A 21,614-nucleotide genomic window follows, 5' to 3' on the forward strand; every position below is an offset into this window, starting at 1 on the left:
TTTTTATTCTGACTGGACAGAATTGCCTAATAAATGTCACTTCCTTGACAATGAAAGCCAGCGGAGAGGTACCGAAAGGTCAGTTAGAAAAACAAAAAACACAGGATAAAATTAAATGGACTGTAAGGAAATTAAGGAAATGCCCAATGAACAAGCTGCAAAGACTGGACACCACTGACTTGCAATGCCCAAAACTGAGCCAGGAAGTTCCTAGACTTAGGTCCTTGATCGCATAATATACCCGCAATGCCTGGCAACAAGGATCACAGACAAATGGTCACATGAAATCTGTTTGAGATTACAAAAAACAACATTCATTCTCAAATGGCAATGCTAAACAGGACCTGATCAACAACAGGGAAAGCTAGCACAAATATGTTAGTTTCAAGTTTTATTTTTCATGTTGGTGAAACACAGCCTCTTCTCAGAGGGAGCATCTGTAGAGCTGTTACAAACACACTTCATAATCTAATACATTACAGATTTGGGAAAGGAACAAATAAAGCACAGATTTCACACTGCACTTGGGCATACTCAGCCATAAATTACAGATAATTTAGAAATCATCTAATTTCATATACATTACACTGATCATTGCTCAGTCTTCATGCAAATTTTATTTTATTTTTCTTACAGCCACCATTAGTTTTGGAAACTTCCTTGCTGAAAATGGTGTATTTTTCACTTTAAATCACTTAAATGATATTTACAGAAGTGTGCAAATTGCTTTGAAAGATAGAAACAAACACTTATACATAACATACAGACAGCATCTTTTATAGTTAAACATTTACTAAAAGGCAGATAATATTCCTATCACACTTTCATTGCCTAAAATAGGAGAATAAGTTATATAAAATAGACCATCTTATTTTCAGACACTTCCATTTCTGCAGATTTGGTCTTTGCAGCAACATTGCAATCAAAGATTAAGATTCTGTTCCTAAGATTCAGAGAAACCCCTTTAAATTCAATGGCAGCTTAACACGTTTAGTATAAGTTACTTTTGTCCCAGGTTTTCCGTACTTAGCACAAGCTAAAAAGAAAAAAAAAACTGAGGGAGTGGGTAAGACACAATCTTGCATATTCTTTTCTAACACGAAAAGCATTCTGATGTATAAATTTCATCAAGTTCTTTCCTGCAGACAGACCTGCTTGCTTGTCTTCTCAGATACATGTTACTGTTTGCACACACAAAGTAGTAAACTCCTTGGTACCATTCACCAAAAGTAATTTCAGAAATGGAAGCAGCAGGGAAAAGCAGGGAAAATCACTTAGTGTTCCCAGTGCTTCTAAATGTGCTTTAAAAAAAAAGTAATAAAAACTCCCCATAAAAAAGTGCATGGTGACCTTCATGAACAAATCCAGAAGGCAGAAGGTGGAACGCTTCACTTCAGTTTCCTCAGTGGTGAAGAAAGAAGAGTTATAGGAAAGTCTTCAAAAAAACATCTTTCATGTATATTAGTAATCATTCTGAGAGAAAAGCAACTCACTTCCTAAAATTTCATTTAGGCTATTTTTTAGAAGTACAAAAACTTTTATATACATCCTTAATAACAGAGGGAAATAATCTATCAGACACTACAGAACAACAGGTTTAAACAGCTTTAAAAAGCTCTCAAACAGCTTTGAAATCCAAGCTAGTACCAAACATAATACCAAGAAAAAGCTTTTTCTGAACATCCATTAAATTGAATAACGTGACTTTTACAGCAGTTCTGCCTACAATCATGGTGTAGCTTGTGCACCCATTGCTATGCTACTCAATGCTATCCAACCCAAGCAAAGTGAATATTAGCCCTCAAAGTCTACCTTCATCACAGTTACATCTGACACACTTAGTATTTTTGAAGCCATCCAGTTCCTTGATGTGGCAGAAACTGTACTGACACTTAGCACTATGCTTTTGATCTACTGTTTATTGAACTTTGGACATCACCTTAGTGCAGACCTTGATTAGGTTCTCCTGAAAAAACGGACCACAGATCCGTCTTCTGGGGTTGTCAACTTTTAAGCATACAATGGTCAAATTAATTTAGACACTAAAGAAGCTTGTGAAAGACATGACAAGTTGTAATCAAATAGAAGTGGAGAAGATGCTTTAAAATTTGGTTATTTTGGGTTTGAGCTAGTTTGAAAAATGCCACTTGTAAAAGGTAGCTGTTCTATGCTTTGAAAATATGAAAGAATGAAACATCTTTGCAAACTAGAGTATTGATTAGGAAGTGAACATCTGAAACACTCCTAAGCTCAATCATACCACTGAAACATTCCACCTAAATTTTGCTAAATACTGTCTCCTGAGCTTTATATTTAACACACATTAAAATTTACCTTCATTTTTGTTTTTCATTATGTTCAGAAACAGTGCTAGAAAGGTTGTCCACTCCTTCCATTCCCCAAGGTGTGCATTACAAACACTATGCACTCACTTATTTCGAAAGACTTCAGGTCAATATAAGATGAAAGATGTGCATATCTGCGCCCATAACCTTGCAAAACTCCTCCACAGTAGCTGTCTTAGTGTTTTCTACAACCACATGGATACTCCTTGCAAAGAATAAGATACTAAAGTAATATTCCACAGTGAGGTAAAAACGTTAAAATAAACTGAATGTTCCCCCTAGTGATTATACTAGTGGAAAATCCCTCTGTGCCACGGTCTTCCTTAAATAACGTTAAACAGGAGATGAACATCCAGATGATGTTCATTCAACAACCTTACATTTAACTCAGAAAACAATCACAAACATATTATTGGGGACAAAAAAGTGTCAGGTATTGAAATCCAGCATTTGGAATTTTGTGCCACTCTCCCTAACCCCAGTGCTTCTCTTCAGAGTTTTGGTTTCTTTTTAAACTGTGCTTTTAGTAAAAACTTCTCTCGAATTTTTTCCCATAAACGGCAGGCAGTACCCTGAAGAAGCTCCTACCAGGTAAAAAATGAAATCCAAAGGTGTTTCAAGATGAAAGGTACAATCATGCTCTTTCGCCTTTTTTTTTGTACCCAAAAGCTGCCAAGCTAATATTAGCATTCCCATATCACAATTGCAATGAAGCTCTGGTAAATCTGGTACCTTTGGATATGCTCAACATCACAAACAAGTTAGATATTTAAGACAACATATATCTGCAGCTAGCAAAGTCCACCAGAATATTCATCCTCTTCCTCATCGGCATGAGAGCCCACCGTGGCTGGTCCTCTTGTTTTGTCTTGTGCAGTGTTTGGAGATTTCTTCTTGATCCCACCTCCTGGGACCACCAAGGTAAGACCAAGCTTGGCATACTGATAAGAAAAAGATAAGTTTACTTTCTTTACTATCACAAAATAGTCTTGTTGAATTACACCGCACAGAACTGATTGAAGTTCACAATTAACGAAGAAGTCACATTCGGTACAGAAAACAGACTGATGCTGCTTTCAGACTACGCTTTATACAACTTAGAATAAGTGTAATGTTGGTTCATTTTTCCATCTCCAATGCATTGAGAAATGAGAAACAAGATCTGTATCAATACTGTGTATTATACAATAATTTTGCCAAATGATTACATAATTATCATAGAATGGTTTGGGTTGGAAGGGACCTTAAGATCATCTAGTTCCAACCTCCCTGCCATAGGCCATGGGCAGGGACACCTTCCGCTACACAAGGTTGCTCAAAGCCCCATCCTAGCTGGCCTTGGATTCTACAGCTTCAGCTGTTCAAGCTTTTCAGGAGGAAAAAAAAAAAAAACCACCACAAACATTTTCAGTGTGCACCTCTGCACACATTATCTAGTTATAGCTCATTTAAGTCTCGCAAGCATTTTTCAGTATAATCAGTACCTTGGTTTCTACTATTCAGCATGGTAATAGAGTAATTTTAGTCGATACTGTTACAAAGTTCGGCATGTTATGGCTTTCCTATCCTTATACCTTCTGCCTACAAATTACAATTTCAAAGAAAAAAACACAATATGGACTACTTTCTTAAAATGAAAAAAAAATATATCTTTCACAAATTAGCGATTTGCTAGAGAATAAGTGCCGAAAAAAAGCATCCAACATCCTCTAGACATCACACTCATTCTGTAATGTTTATGCAGGCAGCAACATGGTATTTCTGAGATAAACCACTAGCAACAAAGTGTACTGGCCCCATAACTAATGAAGCAAAAGGGAACTGTATTTTGGACAACTCTTTAAACAGACTCAGCATATTGATAACAAATTGCTCTTTCATCTAAGCCTTCCCACCATCAGCACAGAACAACAGTGTGGGACTTTACAGGGGCAGGCAGCAAAGTCAAAAAAAGAAAAAAAATTTTGCAGGCACAAGGCAGGATGAAAGAGCAAGTCGCAATAAATGTATGGACCCTACTTTCCTTATTTTCCTCTATTAGAGGAAAATCTCCCTCAAACTGAACAAACAAAAATGATTATTAAAAAAAATCATAAGAACTACCCACTTACATCATTGTCCATATATTTGAAGAGTGGCAAGTTACAGACTTCTGAAACTTGATCCTGATCTTGCTGGTCATACCCTTCTAAAAGCTGCTCTAGTGCTGCACAGTCTTCACTTCCATTAAATCCTGGTATACTGGAGGAAATTAAGAGTTCATTTAGGACATTTCAGCAATCTACTTGATGCTCAGCTATCCTATCTTTAAATGCTGCTAATTAATAAGCAGAAGAGCAGGCAGCTGATGAGAATCTGATGGACTACTTACTCCATCAAACTGTCTAACACTGATATCTCCAGGTACATGGATCATATCCATAAACTTCAACTTTCAGCAGTGTTAGTTTGCTGAGAATTAGACCGCAATCACAGCCAAGTGAAAAATAGATTAGAATTTTTTGATTTTTCCTGACTAGTCAATAAACCCTTCTTCCATTTTAAATACAGAAAAAAAATTGTAATGAGTTTCTACATAACATACAAATTGAAGACATAGAAAATATGACCAAGATGTTTAAAGATGGATCTTAACAGCTTATTTCTAAACATAGAGTAACTATTCAACTTACATATATGTTCACGTCATTTCACTTAAAACATACAGTTAAGTAAAAACACATCGTTTCAGTATTTTGTTACTGAAGTCCAGATAAAAGCTGAAATGGAGAGCTGCAAGAAAGCCTCCGAGGTCTACGGTAAAATACTAATCCAGATTTTGACATCAAAATTTTCTCCTGGGCATATAAAGAATACTTGCTCCATTTCATTGTGGAACTGGACTAGTTCCTGCTCTCTAATTTGTCTTTCAGTTCAATCAACTATTAAAAAACTGTGAAAAGGAGAAATCTTGCTTTTCTTCTTCTAATAATATATGACAAGAGCAAGATATTCTGTATCAGGACAACCAGAAACATAGTAACTCACATGCTACAAAACTTTCTTCAACAAAAACCTTTAGATGAATCTTTCCCTCAATCTAATCACCATACCAGACAGTTTTATTGATTGTACATGGATGCTGCTACTGAGCATTTTGAGACTGCATTCAACATTTCCATCCTCAAACTAACAAAATGAAAAGTTACAATTTCAACTTTTTTAAGGGCCTCAACACATGACATGGCAAAAAGATTCTGAAAAAAAAAAAAATCAGTTAGGGACATCCAGAAATCCCCACTTTTAATCTTGAACATTTATTTACAAATAGGCAACCATCTCTGTTTTGTTTGAAAACGAGACATGCCAAAGGCTATCAGTAAGGCAAGAATTCCAGTCGTAACAGTATTCTGCTCAGCTTTTAACAAGGAAAAATTAAAAAAAAAACCATCTAATTTTAATCTCATTTCACCTGTTGTACATAAGTATTTATTTATGACTAACTTTTTATTGTATATTCACCAACAAGTATCACAATGGTAATTACTGCTGAATCTGTTAAGAGCAAAAACATATTCCTGATAGGTGGCTATCTAACAGAGAATGCTGTTGTACTGTAAGTCAATAGACTTGCAGGTTTAAAACTTATTGACAGACAGCGTTTCCCTTGCTCTTTCATAAGAATAAATCACCATTAATGAAACATTCAGCTTAAGATTACAAAATATGAAGCAGACTTACCTATAGCTTTCCCTCACACATCTTTCTGCAGCAACATAATCATTTCTGTGAAGATGAACTAAGACTTGAGCAATAGTTTTCTAAACAAAAAAAAAAAAGAAACTGATTATTCTTTAGAAAAAAGCAGTAAAATATGAGAAGGATAATGGACTGCTAATATTTAGTGTGAAAAGACTGTTAAGAGTCTTCAATGATTCTAATATACTGGAACAAGAACGTCATGAAGTAGTAAGCCAGATCATCAGCTGGTATGAAATCGGTTATCTCCTCTAATGTTATAATGAACTGTTGCACAGAACTGGATAATGTTTTTCTTTTTGTGGTTTGTCATACAGGTCATGCCAACTACAAACCCAAAACAAACTATCACAAATTCTTATTTAGAACCAAAACTAAATATTTCTACTAAGAATACTGAAGGAATAACATCAAGCTAAACACAGACCAGAAGACAATCCTATTAAAAATACAGTAAGAATATGTCCATGATTCTCTTTCTCTCCCTTCCTGTTTCAAAATCAATTAATTCAGCTTCTAAAACAGAAAATTGGGCTTGTCCATATCAATTTGAAGGCCTGTTCATAAATCACTATAGTTCAGTGTTTTTGATAGCTCCCACAGATAATAGCATCTTATCTTCAACATTACAGTAGTGAAAAATACAGAGGCTGGGGAAGCATGAACGACCACACATTCTAATTATTTAACAAGAAAGATATATCTGTCAAGAGGTACATATTGTCAGACAGAACTCAGCAATTAGCTTACATTAGTTCCCCAGAAAAACTTGAAATACACTACCAGAAATTGTAACTTAGACTTTTACCTTATAGCATGTTGGATAATTTTCAATTTCCTTATAAATACTTTTTTCCTTTTGAAGAGACAATGCAGCCTCATCTAATCTAAAACAAACAAACAAACAAACCCACCATTCAGTTATGAGTATCAATACCAGCAAACAAGCATAATAAACCCAAGGCTCATTTTGAGCTGTTTAACTAATGCACACGCAAAGCTTTCCTCAATAAAAAGCAACAAAACTAAAATCAGCAGTAGATCTTATTAAGAGTATGTAAACATATATATATATATATATATAAAAATATATACAGTCAACAATACCTTTCATATACATGCAGGCCAAGAACACCCCTGGTATTCAGACAAAACCTCACTTTTCACAACATCATACAAGATGAATGCCTCATAATTTCCTCTAACAGATTTCTATATGTCATGAAGTTACTGTAAGCAATCAGTCTATCTGATGTCAACAAACAATGAAAAAAACATAGTAGCTGGTTTCCAGTTTGAATACTCCATTTAACTACTATATTAAGCTTCTACAAATGAATGATAGTACATTAACTATAAAGGAGAAGAGCAACTATGTTTCAGATGTTCTGCAGCTACGTTTACTTGCTCTTTCACAGAAAGATTTTGACACTGCTTTATAAATTTATTTTTCTGACCACAATTAAACAACAAAATAAAGCTTCTTGAAAGTAGCCAGAAACACAGATGCAGACAAAGAAACTGTATGTTTCAGTGAAGCAAGTCTAAGCTGAACTGCAGGTCAAGTCTGGTGCCAGTAATAAGCACTTAAAATAAGTTGCAATTGAGAAACCAAGACACACTTCTCAGAAGTCCACAGTCAGACCACTGCCAACAGATTTCTTTCCTCAGTTTGATAACTTAATTTCCCTGTTTTGTATTAGATAGTGGTAAAAGATTTCCAAATACTTTCTACAAATTAGTGCTGGAAGAAAAAATTTCCAGCAGTTTAGCAACTAGTGAAAACTGACGTAGGTCCTTTATAGCTGCTCAATAAACACAAAGAAAACAAAGCCTTACAGCTCACATTCTCCTATCCCAGAACACATGACTCCTGGATGAACATGGTAGTCTTACATCCCACAGAAACTGCGTTTAAGTTTGAAGTGCATCTCAAAGAAGAAGCATAAGTAATGGTATATATAAACCCAGCAACAACAACAATAAAAACCAAGCCAAAACAAATAAATTCATGTTAAAGATTCAACTACATTTAAGAAGAAATAGTTATAAAGCTATACCTGCGTCCTCGGACTAGAAGTCTTGAAGCCTTCCCTAACATTTCTAATGCTTGCCGTAAACGTTCTTCATTCTAGAAAAGACCAAAGAAAACTCATATGTTCATATTCCATTTGTGTAGGATTAAGACTAACAGACCTTAAACTAAGTATGTTGTCTGTAACCAAAAACAATTATTCTGCTATAACAGCAGTTCGCAAACTCAAGTGGAACACAAAGAGTACTGGTGTAACCAAGTCCCACAGCCAGCTCCTGTGTGTATCTAGAGAGCAAAGCAACATCAACACAGAGTTGCAGACATACATACGACAATCACCTATAGAGAAATATGCCAAAGACAGTAATGAAAAGGCTTATGGGATGGGTGGAGCTTTAAGCAAATTCTTCATTCTGTGCCTTCAAGGATTTCAAACTGCTTTAGATTCCAGGACTCAACAGAAGCTATATTCCCTATGCTCTGGACTGACCAACAAGAGGCAGAAAATGAAAGGACTCAGATTTCGTCAAGTCCCAACCTGAGAAAAGAACTGACCCCTCACTTTTATAATCTCCTTCTCTACAGCACAAAAACCCTTCAGCTTCATTACTCAGCCACTGATGTGAAAGGAGGGAAAAATAATTTAGAGGCCACCCTTCGGCATTTTCTTAGCTTTACAGATGATCCTAAACAGCAATTCATCCAAGTCAGTTTACTTTCTGGGACTGGAAAGTTCTTTGCTGGTGAAAATAAAGAAAGTAAAGCTTACTTCAAACACTGATGCTGCTTGCTGATAGAGTTGTACAGCCTTCTCTGGGCTCACATTTTCTATTAACCTGTGACAAACATAAGTAATTTCTCTTCAGATGAAAGCATCAAAAAGACAGGGAGGCAACCAAAGAGATACCCGTGCCCCACAGGTATTCTATCTACCAAGACCGCAAGCTTACTTTCCAGCCCGTTCCAGTGCAATAGCTGCTGTATCTGGTGTCCCATTCTCCAGGTACATCATACTGGCTTTCTCAATTAGCTGAACAGCTTCAGGGAGTCTCTGCATCTCCTGCAAAGAAACAGTCAGAGGGAGACTGCTGTTAAGAGCTGTGCTTATGAAGCAAATGAAACAATGCAAAACAAACTGTAACACAATATATATTTAGAGGTTTCACTTTATAAAAAAAAAAAAAGTACCGGAACACACAGGAATACAGAAATGCACCTTCTGCACTGCCACGTAAGTTTGAAGAACAAGTTTAGCAGAATTCAATAAATTCACTGAATAACCACAGAGAGGGGGATATAGCAGGCAGGCTTCTCAGCCATATAGAGTCAGACCAACAAGTTCACTCCCTCTACAGATTTCAATCCAAATTAAATTTTCTCACTCTCCATCTTTGAATTTAATCTTTCCCTCTTTAAAATCTGATTCAACAAGCAGCTAGAGAGCATCTAAGCTGCAGTCCACACAAATACTGACCTTTCCATCAGATCGGATTTGAGCATCAGACTATGATTCTAATTTGTTTTTACATTCTTGAAGGTTGAATACAAACTCTAAATTCACTTCTAAGCACCAAACTTAATATGCACTGATTTAGTGATGCCCAAATGATATCACCCAGCAATCTACAAAACTACTGACTCACTAATACACACTCATACAAAAGGTCACAAGCAGGATTCTCATAAGCAATCAGATTACAGCAGTGAATACTCATGATTACAAGGCTTCCTATAACCTGTCGCATGAAGTTTGGAGGTGTCACCCAAAACTCACTGAAAGACCATATGCATGCAGTATGGCTGAGATAATGGATAACTAAACTAATATATTTAGAAAACATGCATTTAAGGATTACACGACATATATATTACCCATATCAAGTAAGTAGAAACCTTTTTCTTTCACAAATAAAATATTTCAAGCAAAAACACTATTCCACTGCCCCAAAATACAAGTACTAATGGAACAAATAGGCAAAACAAGACTGCCTTCTCATTCTACAGCTTCCAAATTCTACCAGACACTTACATTTTACTTTCAAAAATAAAGAGATCCACATGATCTGGTCCCCGTGAGATAACCTGATTCTACCACCCCTCTTTTCAGGATTGTCCTTTTACCGATATCATTGATAAAATTAGTATTTGGTCAACTGTAAAGAAGCTGTAACAGCGCTAGAATATGAGCTTTTATTTCTCTTACTTCAATCTACTGCTCATCTAAGAAGCAATTAGTTGCTTCCCCATTTAAGGCAAGAATTTCTGGTAGTTTAGAGCAGAAGCACCAGTCTTCATTCACTCTTTGACGTGAGGCCCTCGCCTTTCTTTCTACAAAAGGAAACCAAAAAACTGTTTCCAAGTAAAAATGCAGGTTCCCTAAACTACTTGAGGGTATTGGTGGGGACTGTAAGTCAACAGAAGAACAGCACTGTAACATGCAATTTGCTTGCATATATCTTTAAAATGGCTGGGTGAGATAAAACTGTCTACTCACTATAAAAGAGAACTTTTTAATAAGAACTAGTAAACGAAAGTACCTTTAGCATCATGCCAGCTTGTTCATAAGCTCTGCAGAGAAAAATTTACAATTTGGTTAGATATGGTGTATTCCAGCAAGCTGTAAGTATGCAGCAAACGTCAACCTGCATCAGCTACCACTTCACTGTTAATGTTTAATAATTTGAAGATGTTTCAAGTATTTTAAGTTATGTAATGAGACAATACATGTGCAAGATTATCTTCCACAAATAAAGTATTTCAACCACACCTCCTGATCTCCCCAATAAAAATCTATTCTCATGATCTGTCCCACAAGTAATATTTGAATTGTCATTACCTGCTTGCTTTGAAGCATTCTTTAATTAAATTTCATTGTAAGCTCAACAGTGCAGAATTTCTAGCTTATAAAAAATTTAATGTAAGAAAAAGTACTTGATATCAAAAGCTACTGTGGATTGTGAAAATCCTTATTTCTTCAGATAGCCATTGCAGGCTTTCAGACCTTCCTAGCCTGTGCTTTCATTAAACTGATTTTGAAATGGTGAAATAACTTGAACCATGCTATTTACTACAGTGAAATCAAAATGCTTGTACCGTAAATCAGAAAACTTGTTTCAGATTAGTTGGTGCACCTGTACTTACTTGGCAGCATGGAAAAGTCTGGAAGTAACATTGTCAAAGTCAAGGACAAAATCCATAAAATTATAATGAAGAAAAATTGTGTACGAAATCTTATACAACTGCTAGTTTCAAAGCAAGGTCTCCCATAAACACAAATAAAACCTGTTAAGTTTGTAGGCAAGGTATCAAAAATAAATGCATCTAAGGACAACATAAATGCAACATACTAAAGTATAATTACACATGTAAAGTTATAAAAATCTTATTTATTTAAAAACATGTTCCTGGTTACTAAATACTACCATGAGCATTGTAATAATGTCAGTTCAATTTAATTCCTACTATCTGTTTGTAGGAATTTAAAAATACTTATATATATTAATTTCTGAAGTAGTACCTAGGCATCTCAGGCACTGGTCGGCACCTTATCATGCCAGATAGTAATTGAAACAAAATAGATTTTCTAAACAAAAGAGTTTTTTAGTTTTCCCACTTACAGTCTTCCAGAAGAGAACCTTCTTAAATTGACAAAATGAACAAATATATTAAAAACATTTTCTACCAACACCCGTTACCCCATTCTAAGTAGCAAACAGTCAGCTTCTTGGAAAAAAGAAAAACAATGAAAGGATACGCTTTATTGTTTTCATGTGCTTCAGCTTCTCGCAAACAGGCTTCCCTTGCCTGGTCAAACTGCTTGGCATTCTTAAAAGCAACAGCTGCAAGAAATTAAATAAAGTTCTCATTTACAGTTTGCCTTTTACCTTTTTATTTAATCACTTCTGCTCAAGTATTTAACCACCTAAAGATATAAACACTCTTTAGATAAATTGGGGGGCTTGTTAAATTGTAAAAAAATAATAAAAAAAATCCCATGACAGTCCTCCTTACTTCATTAGTCACTTAGTTATCATTGAAAACATTTATTGTTAACAACACTTGCATAACATCACTGTACCCTATGTTATACATCATCCAGTCAGACAGATTTAGCAACTCGCTCACTCTGCATTTTAATTGTAAAACCATAGAAATGCATATATATATATATAGGTTTAATCAGTACAGATTATACAAAGTCAGTAGGGCAGTGATAGAAGTGTATCATCAACAAAACAAACCAGTAACAACTTCCTCAACACAACCACTTCAGGGCACAATCATGTATTTGTATCTCCATTAGATAGATAGGATATTGAAGCAGGACTTCAAGTAAATTTCAGTTTGTAAGAGCTTTAATTGCTCTTCCTTTTTTTTTTAAAAAATTTTAATTCAGGCTTAAATGAGTAAGTAGAAATGCCTACTTTCAGAAAGAGAAAAAAAATGGTTTAAGAAAAAAAATCAGCTAGTAAGAATTTTATGTTTGGTTTGACATTTGCTGCAGAAAAGAAGGAGGAAAGAGATCTTACTGTATCTAAAAAAAACTGTCAATGTCACTACCTTACTGAGACAGTCTTAGTCAAGACATACTTCAAAAGATGATGAAAAAGCAAAGATTTAAGAACAGCTAGAATATTTGTTGTTGGGGAAGGTCAAGAAGGATTTGGGGGCGGACAAGTGGAAGGAGGAAAGCTTTATTTTTGTGATACATAATAATATCCAAGGTAGAAGCTGTAAGCTTGAGAAGAAAAAAAGTATTTTGGAATAGGTCTAGACCTCCAAGTACAATTTGAAATTTATTTTACAGTGCTACTAGGAATATTTATTTTTCCTTCTTCTTACTTTAGTCTTCAAAACAGTTTTACTTATACAGTAATGTACCGAAAATATGTAAAATTTTATCAGGGTTTAAGCTTAAAAAGTATTTTGAAACTAGAAAGTATGTGTCCATATTTACGGTCACACATACCTGCCTTCCCATATTCGGTAGCTGCACTGTCATAATCTGGTTTCCACTTTAAGAATCCAGTTTTCAGACTAAAATACAAGAAGAAAGACTTATTAACAATTACTAATATTTTTATATTTTACCATTGCAGCATTTAATATATATTTAGAACTTCAGACAACCTCTGAAAAGGAGTGACTACCCTTGTGCCAATACCACTGTGGCATCACAACTGCAAAAACAAACGCCAACATTGTTTGGCATTGCATAAAGCATTGCAATGGTCTCCTGAGTTACATGCCCTGTCCTAACGTGCTTCTAAATTGACCCCCAAAGAGTCATCTCAAGCCCAGCTCCTCAGCAGTAGAAAGTCAACGAAAGTCAACCAGAGAGCTGTCAGACTCGCCATTCCATACACAAATGAAATTATTTACCTCCCACCACAAACACAAAGCCTCACGGGTTTGTCATTAATACGTCTGCAACAGCTCATGACACTTAATTGGTGCTGCACATATATACATGTGAGGAAAAACTGTACACAGCAAAGTGAGGCGAGTCATCAGGCAATGCTGACCTCAATATTATGATTTCCTTATTAACAACAAAAAAAAACCCTGTAAAGTTCATTTTAGCATCTGTTGTAGACTGACACTTCAGATGCAATACATGCTCAACATGGAAAAAACATTGTATATAGACCATGTATTGGTTTTGTAATCTTACTTGGATTACCGCAGCACACAAATCCAAAGCAAGCTTTCATTTTGTATTATTTTTATCACAAAAAATCTCAATTTCATTTAGCTAACATACATGAGCCTTTAATCTGCACACAGTTCATGAATTCAGTGTGTTCTATGTCCGATGCTTTCCAAGATATGCTTAAAATGAACTCCACTGAAAGGCATTTTTCATCAGGTATTATGAAAAGAATACCTGGTACACATTTGTTATTGCAAAGTGCTCTCCCTGCTATCACACTACTTTCGATCCTTGATTTGGGGACTGTGAGGCAGTCTCTCCACTATCACACGACTTTTGATCCTCAATTTCGGGATTGCCTGTCATTATTTATTTATTAATGATGTTATAGTATCTTTGGAACAGTCAGCTCTACTACATCTGTACAGCAGCCGGTGAGATTGAGCAAAACGGCTATATTCAGTGTTAAAACACAAATAAAAGACTGCCACACCAAGGGTGTTAAGTCCTTTACGCTACGTGTCAGCACAGGTCTTTGAGGCCATCTAAAAGAAAACAGGCAGGAAACAACCAAGCCAAGGAATGCAGGCGGGGTGAAACAGTTTTATTCGCCACAACCAGCCCCTGGGGGGGAAGAAGGGTGCCCGGCCGCCATGTCAACCCACCCCCCCCAGGTCACGTCGCTCCGCGAGACCACCCCCTCCCAGCCGCTGCGCCAGGGGCATCATGGGAGACGTAGTTCTCCCCCTGGGCCTCCGCTCCGAGCACGGTGGCCGGCAGAACTACAACTCCCAAGACACCTCCTGGGCGCCTCGGCCGCGGCCCGGGGCTGAAGAAGAGGAGCCGAGCCGCCCAGCGGGCAGCAGCCCCGAGGCACGGGGGCGAGCAGCGCGCTCCGCGGCGCCCGGCTCGGGCAGGAGGCGGCGCGGTGCCCCCGCGAGCCAGAAGAGCCGGGTCGGGTCGAGCCAAGCCGAGCCGAGCCGTCAGGCGCCTCGGCACCCCGCCGCCCCCGCCGCCCGCTCACTATTTCTCCGCTTTGGCGATGTGCTCCAGGGCCTCGTTTATCTTCTGCGCCGCCATCTCGCGGCCGGCCTGCCTGCCTACCCCCGCGCTGCCGCTACGGGCCGCCGCAGGGATCCCGGCGCCGCCACGGGAGGGGAGGGGACGGGAGAGGATGGGAGGGAACGGACCCTCCTCCGCCGCCACACCGCGCATGCGCCGCCGGGGCGGGGTGTGCGGCCGTTAGGGCCGTTGGGGCGGTTAATGGCGCCGGAGGGCGGCGCTGTGGGGCTCGGGGCAGGTGCTGTGCGCTTCGTGCCAGCAGCAGGGAGCTGGGGGGGCGCGTTGCCTGCTGGAGATCCCAGCCCCAACCTAGCCAAGGCCACTGGAAGCTTTTCAGAAAATAAAAATGAGGGCAGGTGTGTGTTTCCCACATGTGCAACTCATAGGCAAAAGGCTGAAAAGGACCACACTCCCTGCTCTCTGACAAGCCTCCAGAGGCCATTTCATGGACATGGATCTCTAGGTCACATGGTATTTGTAAGAGGCTGCCCCCTGGTCCAGGTGGCACAGAAATCTAAAGCAGATGAAACGAGTGGTGTTCGGGCACGCCAAACCTTCTAACACAAGCTGTGCAATCGTGTAAATTACCTACCTACACACTCAGTAACTGAGAATGCTGAAGTCTGCATTACCGCTCATATTTTCAATTTCTTCCACTGGTCTGAAACGTTAAGTAACAGGAAATTAATGAATGGATCCAGAAAGGTGTTTATTCTCCAAACTTGGACGTCAGTATTGCCTCTCAGTAATCTAAAGAAGATAAATAGTTACCAACATGAGAGCAGAAAGCAAAGTGAGAAACTGCTTAAACTTGCAAAACTTTATCGGACTGTAGGAGTCATTCAAAGTCCATATTGCTGACAGAAATCAGAGCCTTGTGATTTCTTCTACCTTAGCTGGGAGAAAAGAAGCAGTATTTACATGGTTTGTTTTATGCTACATAGGCATCAGACTCATGGTTCTAACCTGCTTTGCCTCCTTTACCATCTCCCACACTCCCCTGATGACACGGAAATTTAATTTTCTCACTTTGATTCTTGCTCTGCACTTGAGAGGCTATCTATAGCAGATGGTGGAAAATCCCCACTAAGTCTTACATACTATTATTCTATATCCTAGAACAAAGTAGGAAAAAAAAATAAGATTATATAAATAAATAAGAGGTTTTCTTTCTTTTAACTTTCAAAAGCAGAACAGTGTTTATGGGAGTACTTGGGAGGAAATAGGCAGTTCTGGAGCACAATACATATGCAAGAAGGTGCAAGTGCTCACTGGTAGCAGGTAAAATATACTGGATGATCAGTGAGAATCCTGTGTCATCATGTCTGTCTTGCCTTTCCCTTGCTCTGGCAGCCAGGATAAATCTGGCACTATAACCTTGCTGCAGTGTCCTTATAATACAGCTGTGAAAATGTAATTTAGGCCTGATGCATTAACAGGCAGAATAATCTCAGAGATCACTTCTGAAAATCCCAGTGAGTGACCTGGTTTTCTGTTTGTTTGTGGTAGTGTTCCTGGCCTGCTGTTTTCCCTTTAATATAAAGAGCTGTTCACTTCCTTGTGAGACTACACATGTGCGCTGTCTGGTTACACTTTATACTGGACTGACCAGATGACGAGTTTCCAAGACTAGTATTAAATGAAATAGGATATTCCTGGGTAGCTTTTATTTTGTAGACATGGAACCTCCAGAAATTGTGCATCTGGGAAGGATCATATCACAGCATCTGTTGCCTGCCTGTGAACTGGACTTTGGTATTTAAAAATACCCAGGTACAATGTGACAAATTTTTACAGTGATAGCATTCAGAATGACAAGCTCTTGTAAGTATAGTCTTCTACCTTTTGTTTACATTCCAGGTGTGAACTCTGCAAATAGCTGTACCAGTAGAAGCCACTGATCAGTAGCCAATCCTCAGATTTTGTCACTGCACCTTGCAGAGGTTTTCTATCTCCCACCTAAACATTTCCTCAGGTACACCATATCAAACAAAGGCAGGCTATCAAAAACAAGCTGTATATTAACACAGTTCTTTTTTTTTTCTTTTTCTTTTCTTTTTTTTTTCTTTTTTTTTTTTTTTTTCTGAAATGGGTTAAAAAACACCTGTATGAGTATTCGTGGGGTCTAACCTCTGGCAAGAGGCTGGAGGCAGGCAGCTGGGGACAGCATCTACCACCGCAAGGGCTGCGTCCATCCACAGTCCCAGCATGAGGACAGTCTGGGCTGCCCTCAGAGAGCTGTTGTTAGTTGTAAAAGACTATCAAGTTGAACACAATTAAATCTCTTTCCCAATTAACTCTAACTTTTCTTTGCTGTTAACATGTCACATGGTTGTTCAGAAAGTCAGGACTGAGTGCAGTGAGCTGTATTTTGAATCAGCTGCTCAGTCCTATCTTTGCTTCATTGGATCTGGAAGGTGAATTTCAGTTTTCCTAGATCTGGATTTCCCAGCACTGTCTGACACCCTCATTTGGCAGCAGGACATGGAAAGTTGTACATTGTGATTTATTAGTGTCTGAGTTGGAGTCATAACTACAATAACAACAGCTACGGTACCATGCTGAGGAAATTGCCTGTGAGGAAGGGAGAGGGATCTGCGTATTTCTCCTCACCGGCAGACTGCAACTAACACTAATGGTCTAATGAATAATTGACTCTGACACATTTTGGGCCTGTTACATACAAAATAATGTGTTCTGCGATCACTCTGTCCACGTACCAGCACCTCAGTGCTCCAGTACCTTTTCTTTTCCTGTCCTCAGAGTTATTTCTATAGAATTCGTTGATCTGTGAGACATTACTAGTTCCCATCTTAATGGATATGGCAGAAAGCAAATAAGTAGCTTTTAGGGCAGCAAAATACTGGTTGTCTGTAGATTTGTTTCTCCCTGCTGATTGTCTTTAAATAACAGAAGACTACAGTGTGAGTATACCTTTTATCAGATAACGGAGAACCAACACAGTAGAGATTATAAATTTCCCAGCTGGGGGAAGGAGGTAATGTCAAATTGGCTTTCCAGTTTTTTAAACATGAGAGAAGAAAAGGGCATTCTGGTATCCTGTAAGGCATCCCCGTGTGAAGCATTCATAATGTCTTCCTATTACTTAGCAAGTGTAGAGGTTACCCTACAGTCGTCCTCCAGTGACACTGTGACTGATCTATCCACTGCGTATATCTTTGTATTTCATGAACCCTGCGAAGAGTTTCTATTTTTCAGGTTTTTATTCCTAGTGCTGTCAAGTTTAGTTGCATTTGGTGAATGGCCTCAAAAGTTAAAGGGGGGTATTAACTGATATGTGGAATGCGATTGTATCCATTGCATGATTTTCTTGGGAAACAAGGTTTTTGCTTCCACATACACCAATGCAAATCCATGGAAAACATGTTCCTGACTGCACCTGCTGTGCTACACCCCATTTGTCGTTGGTGATACACTAAATTCCATTTTTATGTTGTTCTGCCTTTTCAGACATGCTGGTAGTTTCCTGTATACCCATATTATGATCTCTATGGGAGAACTAATCTGGCTTTAGAAATAAAGAAGGAGATAAGGAGCCCTGCTGCAAAATAATATGTTTATACTCAAGGTCTTGTCAAACTAAGCCAGTTTGGTCAGCATTTTTAAAGGGTATGGAGACCCTTTTATCTACTTTTACAGCATAGTTTGGTGTATATTTCTTTTGGTGTTAGTACTAGCTTCATTATCTCACGGTCATCATTATTCAAGAGTATTCATAGCCACCACTGCTACCCTGCATTATTCCAGCCCAAATATTTGTGTAGTCTCTCAGTGAACAAATTCATACTTTTTTGGCAAGGTCATTTCTTAGCTGGCTCTGTTCCCTCATCCAATTTACCAAATGGTCACATTTGCACAAAGAGGGAGTCAGGAATATTAAGTCAGGGCAGAAATTGTTTAAGCCAATTTAAGTACTACATGCTAAATGTGTGCTTTAGCTTCTTTTTCTGGTGATGAAGTAACTTCAGGAGAGAGTATGTACATCGCTAAAGACACAACACCTTTCCTGCTCCAGCCTTCCCACTCCACAACCTCTGGAAACCTCTCCCCTTTCTCTCCTCTCCCCTTCTTTCTGAAGTGTTCTCCACAGAGGGCTCACACATCAGGTTCTCCTGGTGGAAAGCCTTTCACTCTTTTTCCTCTCCTTGGATCCATCCACTGTTAATGGCTCCTGATGGCTCTTTCATTGCTTTGCAGTAATTTCTGCACAAGATGCAAAGTCCCCACTCAGTGCCTCACTGAAAGTAACATCGAAAATAAAGTTTGAAATGTATCATTATTCCCCAAATCCAGTGGCATTCATAACTGGACATGAACATGTATCCTTCAATCTGTCACTGAAACACTGTTTGAAATAGATCCTGGAACAGAAGCTGGAAAACAACAGTTTTCATTAGTTTTGAAAGCATGATTAGCTTTTTTGACTTTTCTACAGGATTGCCAAAGTGCATGACGAATGATTCTTCCAGATGCCAGCTTCTACACTGTATCCATGAAGAAGAAAGTGTGGAAACAAAACCTGGGGGTTTTCTCTCCGATGATCTGATCACCAACATCCAATAAAATCAATAAGTCTGTCCAGGCTTTTAATCACTTCTGTTCACTGCATAGCTTTTCATTCCTTAAGCAAGATTTGCAGAGGATTGATAAGAGATTCCTTTTAGCTTAATTTTTGTCAACATCATTTTCATTATGTGTACTGGTTTTGGCTGGGATAGGGCTAATTTTCTTCATAGTAACTGGTATAGTGCTGTTTTAGATTTGTGACCCAAACAGTATTGGTAACACACCGATGTTTCAGTTGTTGCTGAGCAGTGCTTGAGTCAAGGACTCTTCTGTTTCTCCCACTGCCCAACCAGCGACCAGGCTGGGGGTGCACCAGGAGTTGGGGGGCAACACAGCCAGGACAGCTGGCCCAGTCTGGCCGAAGGGATGTCCTACACCATGTGGCATCATGCTCAGCAACAAAAGCTGGGGGAAAGAAGAAAGAGGGGGTCCTTCAGGGTGGTGGCATTTGTTTTCCCAAGAAAATGTAACGCATAAATTCTGCTTTCCTGGAAGTGGCTGAACATCTGCGTGCTGATGGGAAGCAGTGAATTAATTCCTGCCTTTGCTTTGCTTATGTGCACAACTTTTGTTAAACTGCTCCCATTAAACTGCCTCGACCCATGAGTCTTCTCACTTTTACCTTTCTGATTCTCTTCCCCACCCCACTGGGAGAGGGGAGCAAACTGGTGTGTGGGCTTAGCTGCCTGCTGGTGTTAGCCCACAACAGTCTGCTTCAGAAGAGCATGCTCTGGCATCCTAGCTGATTGCTTTTGAATCGAGAATGTAATCCTAGGTAGAAACTGCTGTACGGTGTTCTCCTCTTTTGAACTATGACTGAGATATATTAGTATTTTGATGCCAACAGAGGCACTGCTAATGATCTCCTTAATTAAGTTCATTTTCATAGCATGCATCACCAGTTGCTAGGTTTTGTTCCACGTGATAGCATGGCGCAATTACATCTGCCACATTCCTCAAACATACAGTATTATATTCCTCAGCATAAAACGCTTTCTGAGATTAATCACTTTGCTCATGTATCTGAACATCCTACCTCATGACACCACTGATTAGATAACAGTATTAGAGCCTATTATTTTCCGAGCCAATTTTCCCACTCTGAATTGTTACATACATACACTGTTATCATGCTGCTGCGGTATGCGTCTGCAACAGCCTAAACCATGCACTTTTACAAGAGTCTTTTTAAATGAGCTAATTATCAAAAATGATGTGGCTGGCATCACATGCGTATGCTGTTAAAGGCTTCCTAGGGTATTGAAGTCAGTTCATGAGTAGCCTGTTTGTCTGAGAAGTGTAGCTCTATTGTTGTCAGTGTAAACACCAGAAGCAAAGAAAATAAACCTTTCAGTTCATTTAGCTCTGTTAAAGCTGGTGATTCTTATTCTCAGATACACTGTTGACATAATTTTTAAAATATTGAACAACTTGATAACTCGATTCCTCTTGCTTGAGTGGTCTACAGACTCCCTAATCCCCTACAAAGACTATGTCTGTAGATTAGGTGTTAGACCCTAGACAAAGGTAATAAAAGCTTCTTCAGAATTGTCTGTGGACCAGAGAAAATCTCCCTCAAGCCACTGAAGTGTCTGAAATTTCCATCCCTTATAAAAAAATCAAACCCCTCCAGCCCTTCTGTGTGAATGAATACTACTAGAAGCTCTAAGAAGAATTCAGTAGGCTTCTTCATCTAGATTCACTCTTTGATGTGCACTGATCACCGGTCATTATAAACCTTTGAAAAAATTGTTGAGAAAGGTTGGAAGGAATGTTCATAACATGCATTACCACTAGCCTCAGCCCTAGTCTGTTGTCTGTATTTAAAGATTTTTATTAATTTCCTTCCAGAAGAGAAAAAAAAAAGTATTTAAAACTGTAGGCAGACATTAGACATGTCGTGCTATTTTTCTACCAGAGTTTGTATTTCTCTATTTCTCTTCCAGTAAACCTCTCAAAAAGAATGACCAGGGATTATTCTGAGGCTGAACTGAGACTATCTACCTTCAGTTCCTTGCTCTGCCAGAGACTTTCCAAACAGTCTCTGTAGAATTACTTGATGTCTGGTATTTCAGTATCCCACCTATGTAACAGAAGCCATCAGATTTAACTTTCTTCTTTAGGGTGTGTAGTGGGTTTACATGGCAAGGTTTTGGTAGCAGGGGGCTGCAGAGGTAGCCTCTGTGAGAAGAAT

The 21,614-nt window shown here is 38.6% G+C and overlaps 1 protein-coding gene across 1 annotated transcript; it reads right to left on the reverse strand.

Moving 5' to 3' along the window:
• Window positions 1-378: 378 nt before the first annotated feature.
• Window positions 379-14,971, reverse strand: NAPG (NSF attachment protein gamma). Its single transcript, XM_080578391.1, has 12 exons — window positions 14,796-14,971; window positions 13,088-13,155; window positions 11,873-11,957; window positions 11,260-11,277; window positions 10,656-10,686; window positions 9,069-9,178; window positions 8,888-8,954; window positions 8,144-8,214; window positions 6,892-6,970; window positions 6,066-6,145; window positions 4,457-4,586; window positions 379-3,286 (listed from the first exon to the last, which is right to left on the reverse strand). Exons 1-12 carry the CDS (start codon window positions 14,849-14,851, stop codon window positions 3,137-3,139), a joined length of 945 nt encoding a protein of 314 aa, XP_080434517.1. The 5' UTR covers window positions 14,852-14,971; the 3' UTR covers window positions 379-3,136.
• Window positions 14,972-21,614: the final 6,643 nt, after the last annotated feature.

The sequence above is a fragment of the Anser brachyrhynchus genome (genome assembly GCF_964034855.1).
Source record: "Anser brachyrhynchus genome assembly, chromosome: 2".
NCBI classification, from domain to species: Eukaryota; Metazoa; Chordata; class Aves; order Anseriformes; family Anatidae; genus Anser; species Anser brachyrhynchus.

Bases quoted from the DNA above. Each gene is read 5' to 3' on its own strand.
- NAPG (XM_080578391.1), bottom strand. From the start codon at position 14,851: ATGGCGGCGCAGAAGATAAACGAGGCCCTGGAGCACATCGCCAAAGCG. The intron at 8,215-8,887 runs GTAAGCTTTACT...GGTCTTTTCTAG, and splicing joins AAGCAGCATCAGTGTTTGAA to AATGAAGAACGTTTACGGCA. The intron at 6,971-8,143 runs GTATAGCTTTAT...TGTTTGTTTTAG, and splicing joins CTTCTAGTCCGAGGACGCAG to ATTAGATGAGGCTGCATTGT.